The sequence below is a fragment of the Varroa jacobsoni genome, unplaced genomic scaffold, assembly GCF_002532875.2.
Source record: "Varroa jacobsoni isolate VJ856 unplaced genomic scaffold, vjacob_1.0 scaffold_773, whole genome shotgun sequence".
NCBI classification, from domain to species: Eukaryota; Metazoa; Arthropoda; class Arachnida; order Mesostigmata; family Varroidae; genus Varroa; species Varroa jacobsoni.
Window position 1 is genome coordinate 242,492 of NW_019213675.1, and position 25,911 is coordinate 268,402.

A 25,911-nucleotide genomic window follows, 5' to 3' on the forward strand; every position below is an offset into this window, starting at 1 on the left:
ATATATAAAAAAAATGCTTACTTTTACAATAGATAGCGTATGAATGTTACGTAGTTGTTGTTTCATTTTCTAATTTGTTCTCTGATCTTGTCGTAGCAGTAGCCTACCGTCAGCACCAAAAGAGTCGTCATCACGACCGTCCAATATCGGCGTAGACTAGCGATAAGCAGGCTAACATTTCCATACTGGGCATCATCCACGCTTCTTAGCAGTGTTTCCAATAGAGCTATAAACTGAAAAATAGTCTTTCCATTATACGTTAAGCATCTCAAACATGAATGAATATATAATGAAATCCAGTATCGTCAAATGTTTATAATTAGCACCATTATCATTTGTTTACTCGAGCTGATTTACTAGCTCGTTTATATGTACATGCATAGAGGAAAATGGAACCGCATGGGTCATTTTGTTGCTCTCAAAAAAAGAAGCGTTGCCTGCATAGAATTTTTTTCAGTGCACACGGTTCAGATTTGTACGATTTGCGTTACTAGATTTTTAGATTTGACCGAGTTTAAAAAAATGGGGCGACTAAGTAGTTTTTTTTCGAATTTAATTCAGGCTTCGTTGAACGGTAAATAATAACAATAAGCTTGTTCTTCGCCCCCTTCAAAGCTACATTCAAAAGCGAACTAAAAGGAAATTACGTATTATGAAAATCATTATATTGTCGCTATTTTATACGGATAGAGTATTTAAGTTTTGAAATTAGAATTGTGTTATATGAACTGAAGAAAAAAATTAAATTCGAAGATCTGTGTCCTGATTGGAAAGCCTACTCGACCATGGTACTGCACCACATGATTCAACATAGTTCATGAGGCATATTGCCCCATGTCTTGTGCAGACACACGTAGCCCCTGCTAAGTGAGTAGTCCATATCTGATGTGATGAACCCATGTACAGAAACCGATTCGTTCTGTCCGGCCTTGTTTAAACCTCATTGGTCAGAGATACCTCACTATAACGGTCCATATCCATTTCCGCCATCTTTGTCTCCTGCGTGCAGATAAATTCCCAATCGGAAAGAGCTTGAATCTGTATCCCACATCTTCTACAAACAGCAATGTGTCGTCTAAGGGGTACACGTATATGATCAACGATGAACGATGCAGGCGCGCGGCTCGCTTAACGAAATTCTAAGTTATGCGTGCTTAACGTGTAAAATTGACTTATATAACATGATAACCTTGAGTGCCACAGAGATTTGAACCAATGTGAAGATATATGGGACACTATATTTCCAGTATATGTGAGACGTTCAAAGCGTTGTTGCAACTTATGCAAGAGTACAGTTTCATATAATGTGCAGCAACGAGCGATTAGGGTTAAAAATTACTAAGCGATATGTAACAAAATTATATATTATAATTTTTATAGCATAATGTGTTGTAATTTAAAAAAAAAAACCCTTCGTTGCCTCTTTTCCATTATTGAAATATTGGGTAATCATTCGGTTTCGCTTGCACTATGATAATTCATCACATAGGAAGACAGTATGGCATGGTATAGCAGTTCCATGCTCAGGTATCGAAGTGAAGAAGACACAATGCGCTATTTATTGATCGTTGTACATCGGGACTGGTTTAGTTTGGGGCATTATCACGACTTACAGATGGATCAATTATTTGTTGTAAATTGTTTTCCATTTCATCCTCTGTTTTTTTACGGTTGTGGCTACCAGTATAGCTTCGCTAAGACCTCATTCCGAGACTCAACTTTCCCGAATGATACGCCGTCATCTCGCACAGACGATTAAGTTACAGTCATATAGAAGAGTAACTTAATTCCTTGAACTCTGCCTCCGTTATCACTTTGTAAGCTATATCTTTGTAAGGGTAATAAAATTAAAATACTAATTTTCTTCTTATTAGCCGCAATTGTGTCCTGTTCGTTTTTGCCCACATTGGTCACCATTTATCATATTATTATAGATAAAGAATTGAAATTCAAATGTTTTAGCAACGCGGCCTAATAAATCGGGAACTATTTCCATCTATTCTAACTAGTAATAACTAGCAACTTAACTAGTAGCATTATAGCCTATTATAAAAAAAGATTGCCACTGAAAAAGGGGAATTCACCTCCGGATAATTATTCAGCCACGCTGAATAATGTATATAATGTTAAGCTATATGGGCCACTTCGTTCAGCGAAACGTTGATTTTTACTTTCGATGCAAATAGAGCTTCCGAATTTTAAAGGGCCGTTAAATATATAAGAAATATATATATAAAGGAAATATATAAAAAATATTTTCCTCATTTTGTATGTCTATAATTTTTTTCGTGTTTCTTCAGTTATATCACATGACCACCTTGATCCCGTGGGTAACGTATGTGGCTGCTAGTGCTAGGCACGAGTTGTGGTCCGGGTTCGAATCCGAGTATATATATATATATATATACTAAACAAAGTGTACCTAAAGCTCTCGCGAAAAGCTCAGCATACTAGGAATACAGATATGTACATACGCTGTATTCAATTAAGGCGTCGTAGTTTTGCCCCATTGTGCAACACGTCGTTGTTTTTAAAAGAAGTTTTGCTCACTTTATTGGCATCACGTGTCTGGTATGGCCATCGGTCAGAACTTACCATAGTTAATTATTCGTACCTATAATAATAAACCACAATAATTAAGCCGGTTTGAAAGCGATTAAGTTAACTAGGGAACGGTATGCGCATTGCAACTGTTCCTGCCTAACTTTGTAACTGATTACAACGTGTCGGCTGCTTTAGCCATTATCATCGTTTTTTTTAGGAAGAAAAACATTTTCCTTTCAGCTTTATTGAACGCTTAGCTTCTTTGCACGAAATCATTGAGGTCAACGACACAAACGTCTTCAATTGGTATATTATTGTATATGAAAAAATTATAGGGAGCCCATTTAGGCTACATAATAGAAATCTATGACGAACACTCGTATAGTGGTGTAGTGCTTTTCTATCGTGTGGAACCGGTTGTTTCCAACGGCAGCGTTAAGACAATTTTGACCCATTCTGGCCCATACGGTGTCATCCTACCATATATATATATATATATATATAAACAATTAATAAGCAATTTGTAAACTGAAAAAAAAATTAAATTTAAAATGCCATTTAAGGATTGGTTGTAACAACATCGTATGTACAAATTGAGTGGAACTGTATTTTTTTTGTATCCAGCAACGTTTGTTTCAGGTACTAGCGGGTCGAGACATAAAATATACAAGCAACGGGTGGCCAATGTAAAATCGTTTCTGTTCATAATAACAGCATTGGGAATGGTGAACGTACTATTAACGTAGCGGTGCAAGACAGCGTCAACGCTCTAGGCACACAGAAATGTTGTGTTGCTATCGGCTCCATTCTTCGATGGAAAAACGGAATTTCATTTTACTCTGACAGGTAGCATGGAGTCAGTCGGTGAATTTTCCGTCCGTACCGTTAACGGTGTTGTAGCTGTTGTTGTCTTCATTGACAAGTGCAGCAAAGGGCTAAGCGCGCTACATAAGACACTGCTCTCAAGCGTTATCGTGCCGGTCCGCGGCCACGGTACGGAACCTATTTATCGGAAATCAGACAATTCACCTAATCCTTACGTTTCCATCTTTGCCATCATCAATGGCTGTGACTGATCTGATTTTGATGTTCGTTTCCTCGCTTGGTCTGCGCGCCTGACTGTGTGGTCTGACGCGCACCTGCAAAGTTCATTCGCAATAGCGCGAACGGCAACGATGAAATAGCGGTGGCGCATTGAATATACGAGGCTCGCGTGCCGCCGTCACCGCTAACGGAATTCGACTAAATAGGATCAGTCCTCTTTCCGTTATACGAGCTGAATAGCTGACAGGCGAACCGCATGGATACAACGGCAATGCTATCACACAAACACGAAAATTACGAGAAAAAAAAAACCACCCGAAGCCACAGGACCCATTTAGGTCATCTTTAAACGATCTATGGTTATCTGAGTGAAAATATCAAAATGGGGTATCCCACCCCATTGACGGAAGCGAGGCTAGTTATTGGGCTGGTACGCTGTTTGCGCGTTCTATTTGTCACTTTGTTAGAAACAGTAACAGGTTAGCTCGTGCTGTTTTTACCGGCCAATTATATTAACGTTTATAGTGTTCATCATAATCATCAATAGCAGAAGATTCTTCAAACAGAGCTTTCAGATCGTTCGTCGAAACGAATAATCGCTACATAATTACTCGGGGTTAGTTGAACGATTATACCAACTACAACTAGAAAAAATACGGCCATTTTTCTTTATCTAGGACTGCTGATATTGTTACCTACTTATCTGTGATTAGCAGTGGCGGCAAACGACTACGACGACAACAAGATCAGCTTTTCGCATTCATCGATAACTGGTCCTTGTATTCTATACCGCTAACTTTAGCAGAAGGACATAATCGTATGTACGCGAACGTGCGTGAGCTAATATACTGCACAGTTTTAAAGTTTACATTTAGCACGAACCGATAGGTTAAAAGACGGGTGGGAGACCCACTGAAGGGGGCGCGGTCTTTAACTTATGCCTACGTGATCCGCCACATTGTACACTCAGCACGATCTGAAGTATTTCGCTATGCGGTACAGCGTAATTGGACATAGATACGCTTATTACAATCTTTTTCCAAAAGAAAAAGGAACGAAAAGAAAAAAGATAGCCACTAACTGGTTATGATGATGATGACGATGAGTAAACCTTAGCTTTATCGAAAGCAAGAAATGGGGTTATTTACTGCTTCAACTCGCTTGTCTGCCTCGACAGAGTGTCGGAATAGGGAGATTGTCTCAGCAAGCACTTTACGATAAGCTACATACATACATACATACATACATATATTTATATATATATATATATAGAAGCGTGGCGCGGTGTGTGCTCCAAGCATGCAAGATATGATTCGAGTAAATGCGCGGCAAGGCCCGTAAAAGGTGTGGGGAGGGAGCGAAGTTTCGCTAACAGAACATCTAAGCCTTTGTTGGACTAGCTTTCCAGTCAGCTCCATGACAAGATGGACAAGTACGACATGTAGCACCGACGCAGGTTCGTATAATATGCTATAATTCACTGCTTGTCCATATACTTGTACAACAATGCTATAATTGTTCCATGTCCTTTTTTTCTATCTCACATGCAGGATGAAAGTATTACCAAGTTAATATGAATAGTGTACGCTCCTTCTTATGTTTACGATATTTTATCGTATATCATTTTATGATACCACACTAGGGTAGTCCGCCTTCAACCAAGCCTAGTCATAGATATTAATATCATTCATATTTTGTGTAATAATATGATGTGTTATTATAATCATTGTTTCGTGCATAATTAGTTTATTTCAGGAGGCGATAATTTGGCAGTGCGACATATTTTTTGACATTCGATTTTACCCTATATGGAAACCCATCTGAAAACGTAAAGTAGCGTATATTTATTGGCGATGCACCGCCTGACGTCAAGGAGTGGAACTAAACAAACGCTGTGAGGTTCAGAAAACCATTCATCTGTTTTGCTCACGTCCATATTTCACGTATTTTTTAGATGGCGGTGACGATTTCGGCAATGATAATAGTGATCTTTGCTGCTAAAGCGGACTGAAATGTTTTGATCAGTCTCCGTAGTGGCTGCGGTGTAGCCAAGCTTCAAGATCTGCTTTGTCGATGTTATTGTTCTTTTTGTCGTCGTCACTGTCGTTGTAATTGTTAGATGTCTGCGAAGCTAAGTTCCGATGCTCCGCCGTCTGGGGAAACCTGATGGCCCGTGTGGGAGGAGATGTCCAGGCCAATGTACGATCGTAAAAGAAAACGTCCCTTTTATTACGACTGTGTTCACTGGCCGACGGTGTGAAGACATCAATGCAGAAGCAACGGGACCGTTGTTGTCGGCCTGCCGGAATTAGCGGCCGTAAAATACAAACTGCAAAGAAAAAACGAGAGTCCAAAGAAATACGACCAATGAGGAAATACAGTGAAATACGAAGCTTATGAAAAAGAAATACTAATATAAAAGCGAAGAACTGTCAAAATCGTTTGCAGTTCGGTGCTGCCTGGGTTCGTCATCGTCGTCATCATCATCATCATACACACGGCGATGGTGGTGGTAACGTAATTACAGCCCAGTACTAATGGTGCCAGCGAAATGCGATTGCTTCATCATCCATTTGGTTGGAATTGGGGACGGCTTTTTTTTGCGGATCAAATGACGTTAAGGAGGACGCGTTCCGCCGACGCCAGCAGCGCCGCAGTCAGGCTGCCACCCCAATGCTAATAGTGATGGCATTAACGGTTGCGATTGATGCAGGAATAGGGATGGCCTTCTACTAGAGTTACAGGCCAAAGTTCGCTGTTCGATATAAAGAGCTTCATGGCGGAAAACAGCAGGTAGAAAAGACAACGGTGAATTCCACCACCCTTCATCGACTATTTGTGAAGAAGCGTGACTATTTGTCTATTAAAAAAGAGGGTAACTAGGAATAGAATGATAATTTTGTTAAAAAAAAAGTTATTTAAATTCTAAGAAGAGGCAAAGCTCGATATGTTACCAGGCCATTGAAGGCCACAGCATTGGTGTAGCTGTTATTGACCAAAGAGCTGCTCCGAAATTGTCGCCAAGACTAGGAGTCATTTTGATGAATTCCAAGGAGCTATCGTAAGGAAATGCCTGTAAGATGAGGCAAAGCGAAGATATACGAAAGCCTACAGTTAAACTTTAATTATTCAAGATATTCTCAAAGATGCGTAAGCAGGGCGTTAGCAAAGCGAGATCCGTTGTTTGATATATTTACCGAACTAACTTTTACGTTACCGGGGCATTGTCCATGTATTAGAATTGTCCAGCAAGGAGTGCTTAATTGTTCAAAATTTGACCATATAGGACCAGGCATGTCCAGGCTTTCAGTCTTGTTTCTTATCGATATGTGACGAATTTCAGCGTTTGCTTTGACAATTTTCCAATATGATACTGAATGAAAGCCAGGCTTGTCAGTATTAGTACGACAATCTAGGACAAGTGGTGAGTTTGCAAAGCAAGAACGAATGAAATAATGATTTCAGTGAGATCTTGATCCGCACAAGTATTATTCGTTTCTAAGCAAATTATAACGCATTATTATTACTTGAATTTATGAAAGTTCATGAAGAACTGCGAGTGTAGGTTGCTTTGCTCGTTTTCAATCTAAAAAAAGCTTCTATTCATTAGTTCTATATATATATATATATATATATATATATATATATATATATATATGAAGAACAACAGCAGAACGTCATTTTAGCTTAGCTAGCTCTATAAGACGTAACACTGACCGTCATACACCAGCGAGAACCCGGTGCTTTGGTATGTTGCAGGGCAACGTAGAGCTACTAAGCGAACAAACGGCTGAACCCCCTGAAGACAATGGGGGGGCCACAATCGTAGGTAATATTCATTACGTAAGATGCTTGATTTAATAGCGAGCGGGACGCTTCGTAGGAGGGCTTTATTGTAAGCAAGCATTAAACTGGATCGTCGCGCAGAAACGGGCAGACGACAGGAACCCTTAAGAAACGATGAAATGTCAGTATTTCGTGACATGGGGCGAGGTCCCCAACAAAATCGGCTTTGGGTATGCACCACCTTTAGAGGACGTCGTGTCAAAGTTAAGTGCATGGTGACAATAAGCGATGCTTCGGACCGGCTATAGTCCTACAGAAACAAGACGTTCATTCCGCTATTATTCAGGTTGTATGGAAAATATCTTTCATTTATTTATCGACCTGATAACAACTATTTGACGAAATCCACATTAATAATAATAATGCACATTTTTTTCAATATTTTACATCGTTATTCAATTTTGACGTCGAATTTCAATGAAGATTACTGGATCTTGAATGGTTTCAATGAAGATTAGCGGACTGTCGCACTAGTCGTTTTTGCGTAATGACACGGTAGTTCTATCATATGGTTTGCTGTGAAAATCGTCGTTCTTCCTCACTTCACTGACTGATTGAACGAGGCCCCTACGTGTATATAATGGCCTTATAATGTACCATCGTTGAGCCTTGACTAGAACCAGTTAGATGCTTAATTCTTAGCGTTCCACTATCATAAACCAATCATAATTTATACATTTACTTATTTATTTTTACTGTGCAATAAACCTTTTTTTAATTTAGTTTAAGTAAACGCTTGTACACAGAGCAAAAAACCTAGTATTATGAGGCTTAATTAAGGAAAAATATTTTTTTAACAACCAGCGAGTGATTCACTTGATCAGTAAATATATTCGCTAATAGAAAAGAAATGATACGACGTCATCACTCAAATATTCAGAGGCGAAAAAATGGCAAACGACTCAGTTACGTGGTTTTATAGGAAAACGTTTTTGCTATCTGTCGTCCAGCTTCTGAATATAGTAAGCCTTCACGTAGATGCTGCACACGACGTCACGCTTTAGACGTTTTCTGTCCGATTGGGGCTTAATCGAAGGAGCATAAGAGGCAATGACATCAGCCAGCCACCAGGGGGCGGCACTTGAAGAAAACAAATTCGAGTTCTACTCAATCACTATTAGAACAAACGTATTTAGCTAGAAGCTGTATATTCCATTTATCAGGAAGTTTCACAATATTCGTACTCCCTGCCTGGTTCAACTCCATATATATAGTCCAATGGTAACAAGTGTGCGACGACAAATTCATCAACAAGCCCTGCTCTATGCACACAACCCTCAAGATATACCCTCAATAAAATTAACTCATTAGCTACAAAGCGTGAGCCACTGAAATAGTGAAACTAGTTACGATCGTACGGAGACTCTAACAGATGCCATAAGTATTTTTCTAAAACTTCTCGTAAATACTAAGGCCCTAATCATTTTTGCTGTAATACAAGGACTGGACTGAAGAATTGATTTTACGCCAATGAGCATTAACTAAATGCCATTATAGTTTATATTATAGTTTTAATGCTGTTCTTAAAACGAATTTATTCTGCTCTTTCTAATATCAATACAGCAGTGTTGTTTTTATTGTCATACAGACTGCAACTTCCGTTTGTTGCAGTGTTCCTCAAAGCAGAACATGAGAATAGGGAGGTGCAATTCTTTTATGCATGGTCGTTAGGCGATGCTTTTTTCATTCAATAGTGCTAACGTCCGAGTGATTCTGATCATAGCATTGATGGAATTAGGCAATATGGATTGAATAAGTGGAAGGTTAAGCTTCGAGGTTTTATCTTCATCAGACACAGAAGGGTTAGTGTGTGGCATTTATATACGACATAACTCTACACCTGAAAATTCTGTGCTATACTTAAAATATTTAGGAAATAAATTGGCGTCGGGTACCTGTTCTGACGATATACAATGTCTTATATATATTGAGAAGCGTGATGATGATGATGATTATAAGTATGATGATTTACTATTTACACTTTTCTAAATGTATTTGAAAGATTGATCATGTTAAACCCCGCGTATTATTATTATTAAAATGGTGAAAATGCACGAGTCTCTCTCACTCATAAATCGTTGTCACTATGTAACTTAATTTTTATTAAAACGTTTAATGAACCACTTCGGTGGTTAGTTTTAACCGCATAAAAAAATGAATGTAGATCGTACACAGTACCTTGAGAACTTGTCGATAGCCTCTACGGTTCTATGAATATGGACAAGTTCGTCCAGATCGAGGTTTTCTGTTTACGGGTTGTAACGCAGCCCTCTGTATAGTCTACGACAAATAGAGCAAAACAGTGATTTGAAAGGACGTGATTGGGTTTTGTTATGAGGTATGCAATTCATCGATCTACTGTAATTAAGTTCCATACTTACCCGGAGTCGAATCATGAGCAATTGATAAGTAAAGCGTGTTATCTATTATCGCTACATTTTGTTCTTCGGGACTTGATTGGTCTGTTGGTGATTTTCCTTGGAAAGGAAATGACCGACTTGTTCGATATTGCTGGCTAAGCTATACGACGCCATTTTTGCTAAGCATCGAACGGGTGACATTCATATCTTGTTGTATCTAGAAAGTGTCCGTCTTACGCCGCTGCCCACATTAACCTCGTAACGCTATCGCAATAAAAGTATGAAGCAGTTAACAGACAAATAGCACGCTTGGACCATTGCAGATTATCAGGTACACGAGAAAGGGACGCGTGAATTGTTAGCATTGGTAATGAATGATTCGGCCATCCCGCATTGCGAACGACATACCAACAAGCCTTTCGCTACGTCCTGATGTGGCCTCTCATTTATCGACAACACGACCACAGGCCGAAGCCTATTAAACTCATATAGATGCGCTGCTGAATAAGTCCCGCATACAACCACTAAGCACAACAGACGCCCTACTGCCACTGACGCAGATTGTCCTTTGACTGCGTAATGTACGTATATTCCGTGTTTGCGAAGCTAGAATCTCACGCTAATATAAGAACGTATCGGGTAGGGGGCACTGCTGTTTCTTGTCTGCTATTCCTATCTGGATGATGTGTTGTAAATCGAAATGATCCTCCAGCCCCCGCAAACTAAGCAACAATAAATACAGCTGCATTTCAATTGAAGATAGAATAAATGGCTTGAGACAATGACAGGACGAACTGGGAGATTATAGATGCACATCGAACACGGTCTAATGAGGAAACGAACTAACTGTACGCATGTACAGGAGCGAAAATAGACGCACCACCTCAAACCAGAGCCCTACACCGCTTATACTACAGAATACCGTTTTTGTATCAAACAAAAAAAACAAAAAAAAAAAGGCTAACTGCGCCATATTGTTGAATATTCTACTTCTACTGGAAAGCAGCTCACATACTACAGGAATGATATGAAAGTATCGAAAGTAACACTCAAAACAACAAGGAATCTCGCATAGCAGTTGGTTAAAAATAGCAGATAGAAAAATAACGGAACTGTTCAATATTCATATCCAACGATAGTATACAAACAACGCCGCAATGATCCTGGCTTAAAAAAGTATAGAGAAAAGTCTCGCTTTTCTCGGCTAAACGCCGCTCCGTGATAGCCACGGGCCATTGAAAGCGTTCGATCTTGCGCTTTGCATTTGGCGCTTTGAAGTGGGTGACTTTCGATTGTATTTTGTGTTTTTAGAAAACGAAATAAAGGACCAATGAGCATGTGTTATATTTTTGTAAACTAGAAGCTCCAAGTGGAACCGATGACGCAGGAAGCTTTTGGGGATCAAGCTATGAATCATTACCGAGTGTACAAGTGGCACGAACGGTTTTGCGGCGGACGAGAAAGCATTGAAGGCTATCCTCGTTTCAGGCGACCAGTCACAGTGAGTACGGTCGAAAAACCTCGAAAAAGCAAAATCACTCATGGTGGAGGATGGTCGAGCCACTTTTAGAAGATTCGTAGAAGAGTCAGACATTTTACACCAGTTATGTCGGACCGTGTTGAAAGATAATTTCGAGGCAACAAGGCTTACAGCAAGAACTGTGCCGAAGGACCCGAATTCGGAGCAAATGCAGACCCATCAATCACTGTGTGACAGCTTAACGCACTCAAAAACCCGCTGGATTTGTTCCACCGCATCGTTACAGGTGAGGACTGGAAGAACTAAAAAATGTGATGAATTTTACGTCTGAGACATTTGTTAGTTTTTGCAGTCTTGAAGATAATTATTCAGCTCAATCGTAAGAACAAATTAGGTGATACACAGGCGTTAATTACCTCAAACGCGTCAACTGCGATTTTGCATAACTGAAGCATTTGTCTTTCATACAGAACCGATGTCTCAATACATCCAATATAGTAGATGATTTTCTTCACTATCTCTATCGGGAATCTTCACTATAGGGTTTCCTTTTTTTGGTTACACAATCTTAATGAACTCAATTGCAGGTTTTTGTTTTTGAAACAAAATACGAAACCAGCCAGGTTCATTCATGGTAATGTCGCTGGCGATATTGCTATCACACCTTAGAGGCCATACTCCACCGCATAGTCCGCTTTATTTTGTACTACTAGTATCTAGTCTTCATATTGATTCATAGAGCATCGGCTGAAACTTTATTATGGGTAACTGTAACCTTAATTGTCTGTGCCTGTCCCTATTACCTTCCCCACTAAACTATAGTGATCGAAATCATAACGTTTGTAAAATTTCTTTTGTGCTTGCTCCCCGGTATAAGCTTAATTAAGTTACTTATAGGCCCTTGTTTTACTATCCCATTTGAGACTTCACTGAATATATATGTAAACTTGATGGATTGCCTTATTCGGTAATGGCGGCGTCTACAGCAGCAAGCTTCTTGATATTCTAAAACGGGTGGCAAAAGATAGTTAAAGGCAGATAACGGATGGCCAGCATCTCTCGTAAAATTTATTTATAAATCTATAAAGCGACTATGATTGCGAAGTTACCACAGCACCCATTGCGAAGGGCAACGATCTGCCCGATAAATACCCATTCTCCTTGCGCATCGAACGAAATGTATCAGCATCGACCTTCTTCGCCTCGTTCTAAACACTTTCATTACGTTCTTCGATACATACATACATACATACATACAAAAAAGCAACGTGCATAGGTTCATTTCCTCTCGAGCCACTGCTTTACCCACCTTCAATGAAACAAGCGTACATTCAAAAAGAAGCATTTTGACACATCCATGGTCAGTTAATCTGTCTAACCGCCCACAAATCCCGTAGTTCACGCTGGCCTCAGCCTACGCTCGTTGCATATTGGCTGGGGTTTGTCAAACACCAACCCTGCCAGATCGGAGTCGCTTTATCTATTATCACCCCGTCGCTGCTACAGGCACACAAAGCTACCTTTCACCCGTGATACTTAAGCACCCCTAATTCGCATCGCCGACTGAAACTGCCTCCAAACTTGTTTGTAGTCTCCCGATCAGAATAAACTGATGTGTCTTTGTAAGTGTCATTTGTATCGTGTGTATACTTTAGTGAACCTGTGCGCCATTGCTACTTAGCGACCACTATCATTACCACCGCTAGCTAGCCATTGCAAGGTGGAATGCTGCTCCCTCTTCCCTCATCCAATATCAGCCTTGCAATGTATTTATTCATTGTGACTTATCAGCGTTATCAGCACATTTGGCCACAGGGTCGGATGTGTAAGAGGCAGTGTAAAGATGCAACGAAGGCTTGGGAGAAGTCAGGGAAGCCTAAATACAGCTACTCGTATGTGCAAAGCACTCCGACGAGGACATCGAGCAAGGGAGACACAGAAAAACGAAAAAGATGAAGATGACAGATGATAAGAGATAGTAGGGGACGCAACGGTGGGGACCAGAGTAGAAAGAGATTTGAGATTGAAAACCAGCCGATCATAGCGGCAGCCGTGTGCGCGAGGTCCCTGTTCCGAAGATCGAGGAACAGCATTAGAAGAACAGTAAGGAGGAGGAGAATTGGACAGACGGCCAGTGCACGCATGAAGACTATATGAGTGGGTGCACGAGGATAACGTTCGCTTCGTTTGGTTTGTCTGAGTGGCAGACGGAGATTCAGGCAAACGCCAATCCGACATGTGGCAGTACAACGTCTGCTCTTGGGTTACATATCGCTACGCCCGCCTCACCAGCCAGACGCAGGCGCACGCCAGCAGGTGGAAGAAACAATCACTTCGAATGCCATATACACACCCTACTGAGCTACTGGCAGCAAACAGGAGCTAGAATTTGCAATAGCAGCCACCTCAACCATAGCAAACGCTGAGAAGCGCAGAGGGGGTGATTGTAATCGCGGTCGTTCTTTACAGAGATATCCGGCCAGGAGGATAAGCTGCCTAATATCAAAGATTTGTCAGCCCTTCTGAGATGGTTGCGGTCGTCAGCGCCAGCATCACTGAACCTGAATTGGCCGTTTTTTGATACGAAAGTGATCCGAGTCGACTACATCTGTAGGAAATGTATTTACAATATGGACGATTTTCAGTTTCGCTCTTGCGGTTACTCGATAGGTATTGTCCTTATCTTGCAGACTATTTTCTACTACGGTAATAGGGTTTAACAATAATAGCAACAACTGTAATAAATGATAATGAATGGAAAGGCATGGAGAGAGGGTGGTGAAACAACACAAGCGGCCTGAATTTTCTCTAGGGTCCAGGTGTCGCAATCAGGTTTTGTCTTTGAAATTTTATATATTTGAGAGATAGATACAAATTCCATTACTCCGTGCAACTAATGATTGTATAATCGTATATCTTTGTATAGGCAATTTTCATTACGGCTGAACTCGCCATTGACTATCAGGACAGACTTTGTAGTCTAATACACTGGAAAACGCTACGCTTTCATTGTTATTGCCGCTTTCAGAGCGACAGGAAGATTTTGTGATGTTCATATTACAACATTATTATTAATACGTATTAATGAAGGCGTCATTGAGGGGTGAATCCATAGAGTTCTGGCTGTTGTCATTTGTTAAGAATCAAATTGGAAATTTATCTTCAAACGAAGTGCTCCAATTCACTCTTAGCCTTTGGCTTCTATATTAGTACTACTGGATTAGTGACAAACACAACGTATCTCTAGTCATGTTCATGTACAAACCCTGTTGGCTTTTTAGCAGCTTATCGCGATTGATTGGATCGATCCGCAGGCCATTTGACTGCTAGCCTGTGTTGACTTTCGCGAGTTCGTATCTTTCGTTGCTCGGCGCCTACACGCTGCCCTTGGATCATCCAATAGAGTACCCAATGAACAGTTTTCATTGACATTAGTGACCAAGACGGAAGTCGTTTCTCTCGTCACGACGAAACCTTTCTCGTCAAAAAAAAAAAGTCATTTTCTAATGGCATACGGGGCGGATTACGGCAAACCTACCACAAGATTATATAATCAAAGGTAGTCAACACTTCCTGTTTAAGATTCAGAAAGGGTCCGATGCACGCATAATACACATAGTTGGTAGTCATACAGAAAGTGTTACGATGATTGTAATAACATTAATTAGTTCGATTTGCTGATATAAAAAGAAAATATGTTTATCCCGGTTGCGTTAAACGCAGGTAACCATCCTCGTTTACCCCTCCAGTATTCACCCTATCGTTGTGTAATAACTACTATATATACCTATCCGTACAGGTGGGTCAGTCAGTACTTCAGGCCCACATTTGTGCCTCGTTTCTTGCTAGATGTTCTTATCTAATACAATATCCGTCAAAACGCGAAAGAGACCAGATTAAATCTGCATATTCGAATAAGAAGAGTGAAATGAAATTGATCAACTTAATAATGCAGTTCTCCCAGACAGCTCTCGCATAGCAGTCAACCCTTATATAATCTGAAAGCATCTGATGGAAGCCCCCTTCTTGTTTTTGCATCTGGCAAAAGATCACTTTTCAAAGGAGAGATGGTCTGCGACGGCGATGGCATATGTTCGAACCGTTTTCCTTTCGGTGCATTACCTTCAACGGTCGGCACTACACTCGGGTGACTGCTCGCCCGCCCAGCATGATGTCTCCTGATCATGCTCCTTGCTACGTATACTACAAGGGGCGTGAGTGGATGAGTGACTGAGCAACCGAGTAAAATCTGAAGGAGACGAATTCGAAGAACCGACAGGCCCCTGTCGAATACTGCGCAGTTTGCAGTTGCTCAATCTAATCAGCACGATCATGCGCTGTATATATCTATATATGGGGCGAACAGTGTTGACGAGATGTCGACTCGACAAGTGTTGTCGCTAAATTCAGTACAGCTGTGCTGAACTTCAAGGCCTGGCGGCTAAATTCGCTTACGCGGCGGGGTGCCGTTGCTATCGTAGATAGTGAGGCAAATGCAAGAAGAAGATGCAGCAGCAGTAGCAGCAGCTGCTGGTTACTGTCATTTTTCACTTGATTTTCATACTCGCCCTCGACTGACACAGCTCTATGTGGATAAACGTTGTCCGTTAGTCTTCACCGGCTAACACTTCTGGGCAGGAAGTATTTCGAAAAATAGGCGTGTTTAGAAGAAGCGGCATGTTCTTTGTGTTTGCTTTCCCGAAGCAGTCATTTATGCGACCATTTAAAATTAGCTTTCATAGGTTCCTCAAGAGGAAAGTAAAAAATGACTTTTGCAACATTCGATAATTTATTAGTACACTTTCTATGGCTTGTTCGCGTTCTCCAATGGGTAACCGATAGCCTTCACACGATGTGCTTCACGTACTTTCATAATTTTGTAAGAGATAATAAAACTGGAGCTGGCAGGAATGAATCAATTGGTTTACAAGGTCAAGCAGGCAAGTAAAGGTAAAAGCACTCGTTTTAACTGAAATGGCGTTGTTTCGGTAGAATTACGTATATACGGTACAGAATTACTCGAATTACGCCTTGGACAGGAGCAGAAAAGGTGACACATGCATTTTTTACGAAAAGACAGGCAAGAGCGACATATATTCACGTTCGCGCGGAGCATGTTCGCTGATCAAAAATAATATATAATTACTGAAGTAAGATTAAGGTCTTGTTTATTAAGTAAGGCACATTATCTAAATATTTTTGAATGATTCTGCAAAGAGCGACAGTGTCCCTTCTATTGTAAATTGAACGAAACAGCAATTACAGTAATCGAATTGAAAATATTATGAAAACAGGGGTGATGATCTAGGCCTTAAAAAAGAGGTTATTTTAATTATGAAAATTGTTGGTAAGCTGGAATTATTAGCACGCGAGCGATGGACATTTGTATGGTTAAATACGGATACCGGGACCGAGAGCGGCTGCGGCCAGTCGATCCCGAGCTTAAATACTGATTCATTCTTTGTTTGCATATGTCCCGTAGCAGACATATGCACTAGGTGCTACCTGGCCTATTTCATTACTCTTTAAAAAAAACTGTTCGCATTCATCCGTTATTGTAGCCTCCGTAGCGACATTGTTCCTCGGTAGCTGACCGGGCATATTCGTACTGAAAGTCACCAGCCCTTTTTTAAAAAAAAAACTTATGCTCTCTATTTATGTCGTTGTTTTGTTACAGTTTCTGCTTGTGTTCTTTCCTATCAGCGATTTTTTTTTCATTCTGTAATTAACATTTGTTATTATTCCGCTATTCATTATCTCAGGGTGAAACAAGTGAGTACGTAACATTAAAATCTCTATGTGCTTGGCATTTTTTTGTATGGACATGGATTAGAATTTCTGCGTCATCGACCCTATAACAATGACTAAGAAATTGCTTTTTTTTTTTCTAAAACCAAAGTTCGTTTATTGTATACAACAAGGTATAGGTATGTAACTTTTGTTTTCATTTTTTAATTTTCTTTTACTGTTCCCATAATATCCGAAAACCAATTTTGCTCAGGAGTTACATGAATGTCTATGGACAATCTTCGTGTTCCCTTTAGCGTTAAACCGATATTTTCCAAGGATGAAAGCGTTCTGCCGTTAGGCTAAGCTTGTGTGCGTCAAAACTAAAAAATTTAGAGCCTTAGTTAGAGCCTTGTTCAAGATGTTCGACTCGTACTGAAGGCACTATAGCACAGGATGACGACCGTTTAGTTTGGATCTAGAGACATTTAAATATAACGCTCAGCTAATTTCTTATAGGGTTAAATTATATAGCCTATTATTTTCGTGGAAAACTTAACATTTAAAAATGATAATATTATTGAATACGAAAGTTTACAGATCTAGGGAAATTGAGCGACGTTTTTCGGCAAACAAGGTGCTACTTACACACCTGCAGAGAGTATCGCCATTGCTCGAGGGCTTATCGCCTCGGTACTTCATGCAACGATTTTCGAGATAGGGACAAAGACTTCCCGCCTTGAACAAGAACGCACGATGTAACAAATTATAATTGCGATAAAAAGGACCAGGCTTGTTCTCCGAACGACCGACTTGTATCATTAACAATTGTTTTTACTGCAGAACATATACCGCTTCAGTGAACATACGCGAAAAGGCTAATCCTAGCAGTGCTTGTTGCTGCAATCGTGTTGTACAATGAAACGCAACGAACACAAGTCGATGGCGTTCAAATGTACTCCCAGACACGTCCCTGTCAAATTTGACATCACTGTAGCACCTCGGCATCCTAACCTCCGATCACGCTCTTGTCAAAGGCGGGGGTAAATATGGAAGCAAATAGCGCTAGCTCTATGGTGTCATGGTACGCACAAATACAGGGAAGAGAGAAGAGTAGAAGGACAGAACGAGGCTGAACGAAGTAACATGATGAGGTGGCAGGAGACAAGGCCCAAGCTATAACATCCACCTTCGCTAGGCTTGCAGACAACTAACTGCCTGTAGCCGTATGGATAGCTTCGCGCAAGGAGGGGGGAGCTGCCAGAGGGGGCGGCGGTACCAGCGACGACGGTGGCGCCGGTGGACCAGAGCACCCCTCTTTTTCTTCAAGGTACACCTGGACTAGACTAGACTAGATACTCTCCGCCCCCGTGTACTGTATAGTCTCGAGTGGATGCCCTGGGGACACAGATTGAGCGATAAGAATTTTCCTCCTTCTAGCAACTGCGATAGCCTGAGTAGTGCGCTGATACTCTAGCGTCTAGCTAATCACAGGCTCGTATCACCGAAGTGATAGGTTGCGTAAGACTTAGGGCTCTAGGCATTAATCGAATTCCCTTGGGGCTGGAATCAAAGTTTATACACTGAAGGGAGTGAGTATTACGGCCCATCCGTAGTTGTTATTTCAATGAATTTGTCGTTGCCATCCTTATAAGCAAGAGCAGGTCTTACCTCCATTCTTCTATTTGACATATGATGTTTCTAGCGATGCTCTGGTATGAGCCTCTGTAGACCTATTTAGTATGTAATAAAGGTCTGTAGTAGAAATGCAGACCAGAAAATCGTTTTACTGATATACGCATTTAAGCCACATGAATTTTCGGTATGTCTGAGCATTACTTGATGATGATTCAGCTGCGTAAACAAACAAACAAACAACAAATCGGACGCGATCCTTGTGCAGAGGCTTATCGCTATTTTACTTTATAACACAGCTCTCCTTTGCTCAGTAGTGTGACGGCTGTGGGGTTCAGCTATCATAAAGTCTTCAGTTCTAAGTGGTTCTTTGTAGTTGTGAAATTTTCTTCTAATAACCAGAACATTTACGGTACAATTTCACATAGAACATATGATACCGGAATACGTTTCAAAGACAAATCACCAATCCCAGATAGGCTTGCAGGCAATTTCTTTAGATTATTATATTACAGTTGCCGTTTATTTCAGCGATAGCATTTGTGACGGTACCACAACAGACATCAGTAGTTTTGTGCTTAACCTTTTGTTTTTTTTGAAGCATTCTGAACGGCTTCAGGCTCAAATTGTAATAACAGTAATACTAACATTCACCTAAATTGTCGTATATACTTACAATAATATTATTATTATTATTATCATCATCGTCATCAATGTTCAGGATATGTAATACCTTGTTTAAATGCTTTTCTTCTTGTTTAATGTTTATATGCAGACCTATTATTTCTTTGAGTCCACCTCTTCGCTTTTCGTTGTCACGTTTTGCAGGCATTGGTTCAGCAAGCGATCGGCGCCTCCGGTTAAGGATCCTCTCAACTGTTCATAAATCTGGATAAAAGCCCCCTGACAAGGGGTCTTCAGACGGTCAGAATGAACAAAACTGATGGATGGTATCATGGGTGCAGTCCAGGCCTCATTTTACCGATCATCAATGAGGGCGAATGGAATCAATATACACGGGCGTTTTTATATTTCGCCGGACTACTCTACTGTTTTCTGGGTAGGCTCACTTACATATCATCTCAGATTTAGGTATTCATAAGGACCACTATGGATTTCACGGCGCTTTAGATAAATAGTCTGAGCTACTTGGGAACGTGCATAATATTCCACCGATTTTGATAAGCTTAGCTTCGACCTTACACATATGAATGCTTCAGCCAGAATTTTCAATCGAACTTCTTAAAGGAGAACGCTGTCAGAACTATAGATAAGTTAAAATGAATGAACAAACAGCGTAGTACAGATCTCACTTCCGTCAACTTTAGTCAACAAGCTAGTTATGTTCGTCGTGACTCCAACGGAATGTTAATCTTGAGTCGTCGATAAGAACTCTCAAATAAGTTGGACTCTACATTTCTTTGTAGCATTTTTTTCTAGTCATTGCCTAAACCTAGTTGAAACAGAACCATCACGGACCGGATTGCCTACCTCACTCACCTTCGCTTATTCAACTATCTTGCACTTCCACTTTCCATTACCGCCGCTTCTAGTAGCTACTCTGCCGCTGCCATCGCTATCAGTCCTTGATTATCCTCTTGGACAGCCTCTTGCCACCCTGCTCTGATTCGCCCCCAGTAACCCCTTGCTCCCGTTCACTGCAAGCTTCTTGTGTTTTCTCCAGGAGTCCAGTGCTTCTCTTGTTTCTCTAGCCTAATGGTCCCTGCTTCGTACAACCTCTACGACCTGTATTACTATCGCATCTCGCCCCCATCTTCCATTGTTGTTCGTAACGATCCACGGCTACCATTCCAAGCCCCACATTGTCTGCGCTATTCTCTCTCCCTGTTTCAATTCCTATCCCGGTCCGGTGCCGTGTTCCCGCCCTCTCTAGCGCAGTCCCCCGTTCTTTCCTCTGCACTGAGATCATCTCCTCATCAAAGTGCACTCAATATGCTTTTAGCAGCACCACCACTACGAGGGGACTAGCAGCAGCAGCAGCAGCAGCAGCAGCCACAGACACAGACTAACGTTTCGTGCTTTTCTTCTTCTGCTGCCTCGTTTTGTTTCTGCCTATCCTCGTGTTTCCCTTGGCAACGTAACTGTCTTTTCTCTTTGCCCCACTCTTCAGTACACTCTGTAGAGCTTTTTCCAACAAGCATCCCGCATATCCCTTCAAAAGCCCCTGACCGTCCCTTTACATGGCCTCACCTTCCATACGCCCACAAGAATAGTAGCTCTTTTGAGCGCTGTGCAAGCGCAGCCAGCCACGACTTCTCCTTGACGGCCATCAAAAATAACCCCCGAGAAAGCGCCCAGGGGAGAGATGCCTGGGGAAGCCCAAAGTTGTCGAGCCGACTGACCCTGAAACCGGAAGCTTTTGAATGGAGAGCTGTTGGTCCTATTTTACACTTGGTCCAAAGCGCTAAAGCTTGTCGTACCGACTATTTCAGGGGGGTCATCTCCTTTGAATCATTGAAATGAGTGAACCTACTTGAGAGAGTAGATTCTGCGATGCCATAGACGAACACAGTCAATGGAAACAAAGCTGGTAGTGTTAGATGTGCAGATTGTGCAACGCCACGACGTGTGGATTAACTCGAATGTAATACCCGCTAACGAAGAAAGCTAATCTTTCATCGCAGTGAATGTATTGCAAAAAGAAGTCAACCTAACCGTAACTATTTACCAGATATAAGGTTATCTCGTCTTTGACATAATCAGTGAATTGGTTTAAAACACATATAGAAAGAAAGGTGTTCCCTAACATCTCCAATATACCTAGAGAGGTATCCATAATAAACGATCGATGTAGGACTTCGGCATGGTAATTCAACATCATATGTTTGTTTGGCGATGAAGGCTTGGATATTAAGGGTAAATTATCAGGCATATTTAGTATCGACGATACTAGCTTTGCTTACAAATATAGACAACAAATATATTAAATATAGAAATAGTCGCCTTAAAACATTACCTATTTAATTCGGCAATAGAGACATGCTACAATCGACAAGTGAGCGCCCGTTATGATAAACCGATACGAAATCTTATGTGGAAAAGCTTCCCTATCATACGTCTATGAAACTTGTTTGAATAGAGACATGCATTTAGAATTACAACCTGTTGTCTTGGTAGCGTAATGTAAATGTAGCACTATATAATCACTTGAGCATCAATTTCGCTTGGCTTCTGCATCGGTCAAGCGTACATCCTCATTTTTGTGTAGTTTCACGTCAATCGAGCAGACTCTCATGTGTACCCGAGCCTCGCCGTATCCGTCAACTCAACTCCGTCAGTTGTTTATAATCCCTTCAAATCACAAACGAACTATCTGTTGAGCAAATAGTCCGTCACCAACAGATTACAATCATTTACTTTGGCTGTATCATCTATCCCGTTCTGCCGTTCGCCCTCTGCATCGTCCACAGCCCCTCACTCTCACGCTTGGCTGTTCTCCCTTCTTCGCTGTGTTTTGCATACTATCCTGTTACTGCTGCCCCATGGAATACAATGACATAGATACGTGGTTCCCATGGATATCATGGCAAATCCAAGACACGTGCCAGGCAAAAGGGATATCTCCGATTGAAGATGTGCGGCTCTGTTTCCTTCTAGTGGGAGTCGCTTTCTTCATTTGGAGGACACTGGTCCACTCTATAAATATCTGGGGTCTATTGGCTCGTTGTCACGGTCGTTGATGTCAACGTCCGCGCGGACGACATCATATCCGTTACAGATCCAGAGCACGTGTGCCTTCTGTCTCCGTACCGAGGGCCTCTGCGGCCGTTACTGAGGTAACCGGCCAGCAGGATGTGAATGTGCATCACTCTATCACAATAATCAGAACACGTCTCGTCGTGTAATCGGGCTCATAATTTCAGCGGTGACAAGGTCCGTGTTCTAGGCGTGGACTCGATTCGTGTAAACCGTCGTGGAAATGTAACTTACATAAGATTCAACAGGATCTGTTTGTTTTTAACTGTAACTAGCTCTCAATAAACGTTAAGTAGCGGGCTTCTTGGTGGAAAGGCTGCAACCCCGTACGGCCAGTACCCCAAACCCCCATATTCAAGACAGTAACGTCTGTGTTTCTCGCAAGTTTCACTAGGAGATAGATTCTGATTAAAGTGCATCAAGAAGGTACTGGAAAATTCAGCATGTGCGAATAGATGCAGTGCTCCAAAGACTTTCGTCGCATATATATACGCATCGTCTTGTTGAAAGGAATATGCAAGAAAAGCAGGTTCTAGGTATTGTCAGCTGATGCATATATTCACCTATGTTTACCGTTCTGTTTTTCAGGTGTTGCTATCATAGCTGACATCTTCATGTGTTCCATCGAGAAGATCACTTCGAAAACTAGAAAAATCACACTTTCTCCACAGGTATTCTACAAAGAGAGATGACCGCCATTTAAAAGCCTCTTCAAATGATGGCGTTACTACAACATCGTATTCGTATCTAGCATCTATTAATAATTTACAAGTTTAACGACTATGCGAAGACAACAAATAGTGCGACATACGGCTTAAATAATATCGACAGAGTACTCACCTCACACTTAGTGTTATTAAAAGGTTTTTTGTGCATCATTGTAACCGTGGACTGTATATTCTAGAAGTGATTATGTAACGCTAATGTCGAGCCTAACGATATATCGTCAGGGTATGCGTGACATGAAAAAATTACACGTGAGAACGTGTTGCATGACCAGGTCGGCCTGTAACGATTGCCGTTGCCTCGTCAACGCCTTTTGTAATAATTTGGCTAGATTGCCTGATCTAAATAACAATGATCTGTGCTCTTTAACATTCGTTTTTGTCCTGACTGCTGCTCACGTTTCTAGAAAAAGGTTCTCAGAGTGTACGGAGATGGCCACTTTGAACCCGACAGCGACATTGTCTTGGTTGGTAACTAACTATCGTCTAACAATTTACCAAACGCTTTTTGCTTTACTTCATGTATGAATGGAATGATTTGACCGATGGCGTATGTAAAAATTTCCTGCACGACGTTGGTAAGCGCACTCTAAATGTATCCTAAAAACTCACTGCTTTTAACTAGCTCTCTTTTAGAAAGCGATACATCGACGTATTACGATAGTTATCCAGGTTCTATATGATTACAGGCAGAGTTGGCGGGCGTGAAACTCATCTCGTAGCATATCATAGGATCAGCAAACAGAATAAAAAGATAGTTCTTGGCGATTACTAGCGGCTGTAGAGCAGCGGCATATTCGTTAAAAGTACAGTGCCCAGATCAGGCTCCCTGGTTTAAGGATAAAATATTTTTACCACAATAATGTAACTATGCAAAAATTTTAAATCAATCCGTTTACAAATAATAACAGTTCCTATCGTCGAGTAATATATGATTTAAACAAAATTATACGTTCAAGTATTTATATGCATGCCAAATCGAAACGTACTAACGCTTAAATTATCGAAAAATGCAATTAGTTGAAGCTGAATTTTTCATATATTTGTATAGGAACATCTATGGTGCTACCTCCAAGTATATGCATAAAAAGGCACAAACTTCACAACTGCCACGTCAGATCATAGATTTAAAATCACAATCCAAATAACTCCTCTACATCGAATCAATATGAGTGTTCGCCTCCGTGCGTGTGCGTATGTGTGCGTACGTGCGTGCGTGCGTGCGTGCGTGCCGATTGGTCCACAACGTTCTTACAAGCACTACAATAATACCCCAACTACGAAAAATTTGCTTCAAATTTCCGTAGATGCCAGATAGTGAACCTGAGGTAATTGAGGTAAAGGTGTGGAATGAAACGGTCGTAAATCTCACTCTTATGGCTCTCGGCTCGTCCGCGCCCGAAATTCTTCTAAGCATTATCGAGATTATTGGAAATGACTTCCACGCAGGAGAACTTGGTCCCGGCACCATCGTCGGTAAGGGTTTGCTGCCACTGACAGAACATACCTCTGACCATTGTCGTGTCATGCCATTATGCTCTCACGTCTTCAGTCTGCTATGATATTTCTCATTTCGTTCAACTATAACGATAAACTGCTTTGGCCCTGGAAATTGTAGTTTTTCCACTTACTGCTCCCAACTATGCTGTGGCAAACTGGGCCAGAGTTCAGAGAAGCATCTTCGGTGTCAAATGAAATATACTGAGGTACTGAAATCAACATGAAAGACACAAGCCTACATTTATAGGTTATCGTTTATAGGTTTTGAATCGTAAGTGAGGGAAATTGTATTGATTGGGAATATTTAAGTGTGATGATTCAGTGTTCAGTAGCTTAGTCGAACACACATACGATGTACTACAATCGTACAGACTAATAATACTGGGTGGGTATATTCGGGGGTGGGTGGCACCATTCTAATCCGTTTCTGTTTTTTGTTTTTTATCAATTAGAGCGGGCAAGATACAATTTGAATAAACGCATGCGCGTTTTTGGTGGCATAAACCCGGCCAATAACAATGCTTTTTTTTTTTTTTCCTGCTGTTGGTCAGGATCGGCGGCTTTTAACCTGTTAGTGATCTGCAGCGTCTGCGTGGTAGCGATTCCAGCTGGCGAGACGAGGCGTATTCGCATGATTAAAGTGTTCGCTGTAACAGCATCGTTCTCAATTTTTGCATATGTTTGGTTGCTGATCGTTCTCGTTTTGGTTACCCCCGATGTGGTTGACTTGTGGGAAGGTATCCTTACTCTGCTTTTCTTCTTTGTACTTGTACTTCTCGCCTATCTAGCTGAAAAAGGTTAGTGCCCATATATCTTGCTCTGAAGCGCCGTAATAAATTATAAAATGATGAGCAACGGCTGCATAGTTTAGCATCTATATGTTATTCGACTAAAGGTTTCCAAAGATTAGATTCGTTACAAGGCTTACAAGTGAAATTGCAGCGCTTAAATTCACACCACATTAATAGAGCCATCATAGCAAATAGCTGGTCCTAAATTACTATATATGACTAGAATCACAGATGATTATTGTTACTGCTATTGTTACGGGCTCTCATTCCGAGTACAACTAGCATACATCAGGTCGGCGGGAAAGAAAAAGGACGAGAAGGAAAAAACTGATGGAGTAGGCCCATAGTTGAACAATAGTCGATAGATTGCATGTTTTTAGGAACCATTTATTGCACTTTTTACAGAATGATACAACTGGGGAAGAGCGTCCCTATTCAAGTTCCATGAGTTTGTAGACGCGTGCCTGCTAAATGAACTGGCATAAATTCTTTATACACATGTGCAAGGCGTTGTCACGTACGCATTTCTCGTTGCTCTGACC

The 25,911-nt window shown here is 41.1% G+C and overlaps 1 protein-coding gene across 4 annotated transcripts in view; it reads left to right on the top strand.

Moving 5' to 3' along the window:
* The window catches only part of LOC111263553 (sodium/calcium exchanger Calx), a 40,744-nt gene that overhangs the window by 5,062 nt on the left and 9,771 nt on the right, over positions 1-25,911 (top strand). Inside the window, exons 2-7 of one of the 4 annotated variants that reach the window (XM_022838731.2) lie at positions 11,283-11,560; positions 19,465-19,696; positions 22,942-23,024; positions 23,486-23,545; positions 24,386-24,554; positions 25,130-25,375. In XM_022838731.2, the coding sequence (XP_022694466.1) occupies positions 19,567-19,696; positions 22,942-23,024; positions 23,486-23,545; positions 24,386-24,554; positions 25,130-25,375 (688 nt within the window). In that variant the 5' untranslated portion in view covers positions 11,283-11,560; positions 19,465-19,566. Of the gene's footprint in view, positions 1-11,282; positions 11,561-19,464; positions 19,697-22,941; positions 23,025-23,485; positions 23,546-24,385; positions 24,555-25,129; positions 25,376-25,911 lie in introns of those variants that run through there. The other 3 variants (XM_022838729.2, XM_022838732.2, XM_022838733.2) reach the window with 3 other exon arrangements.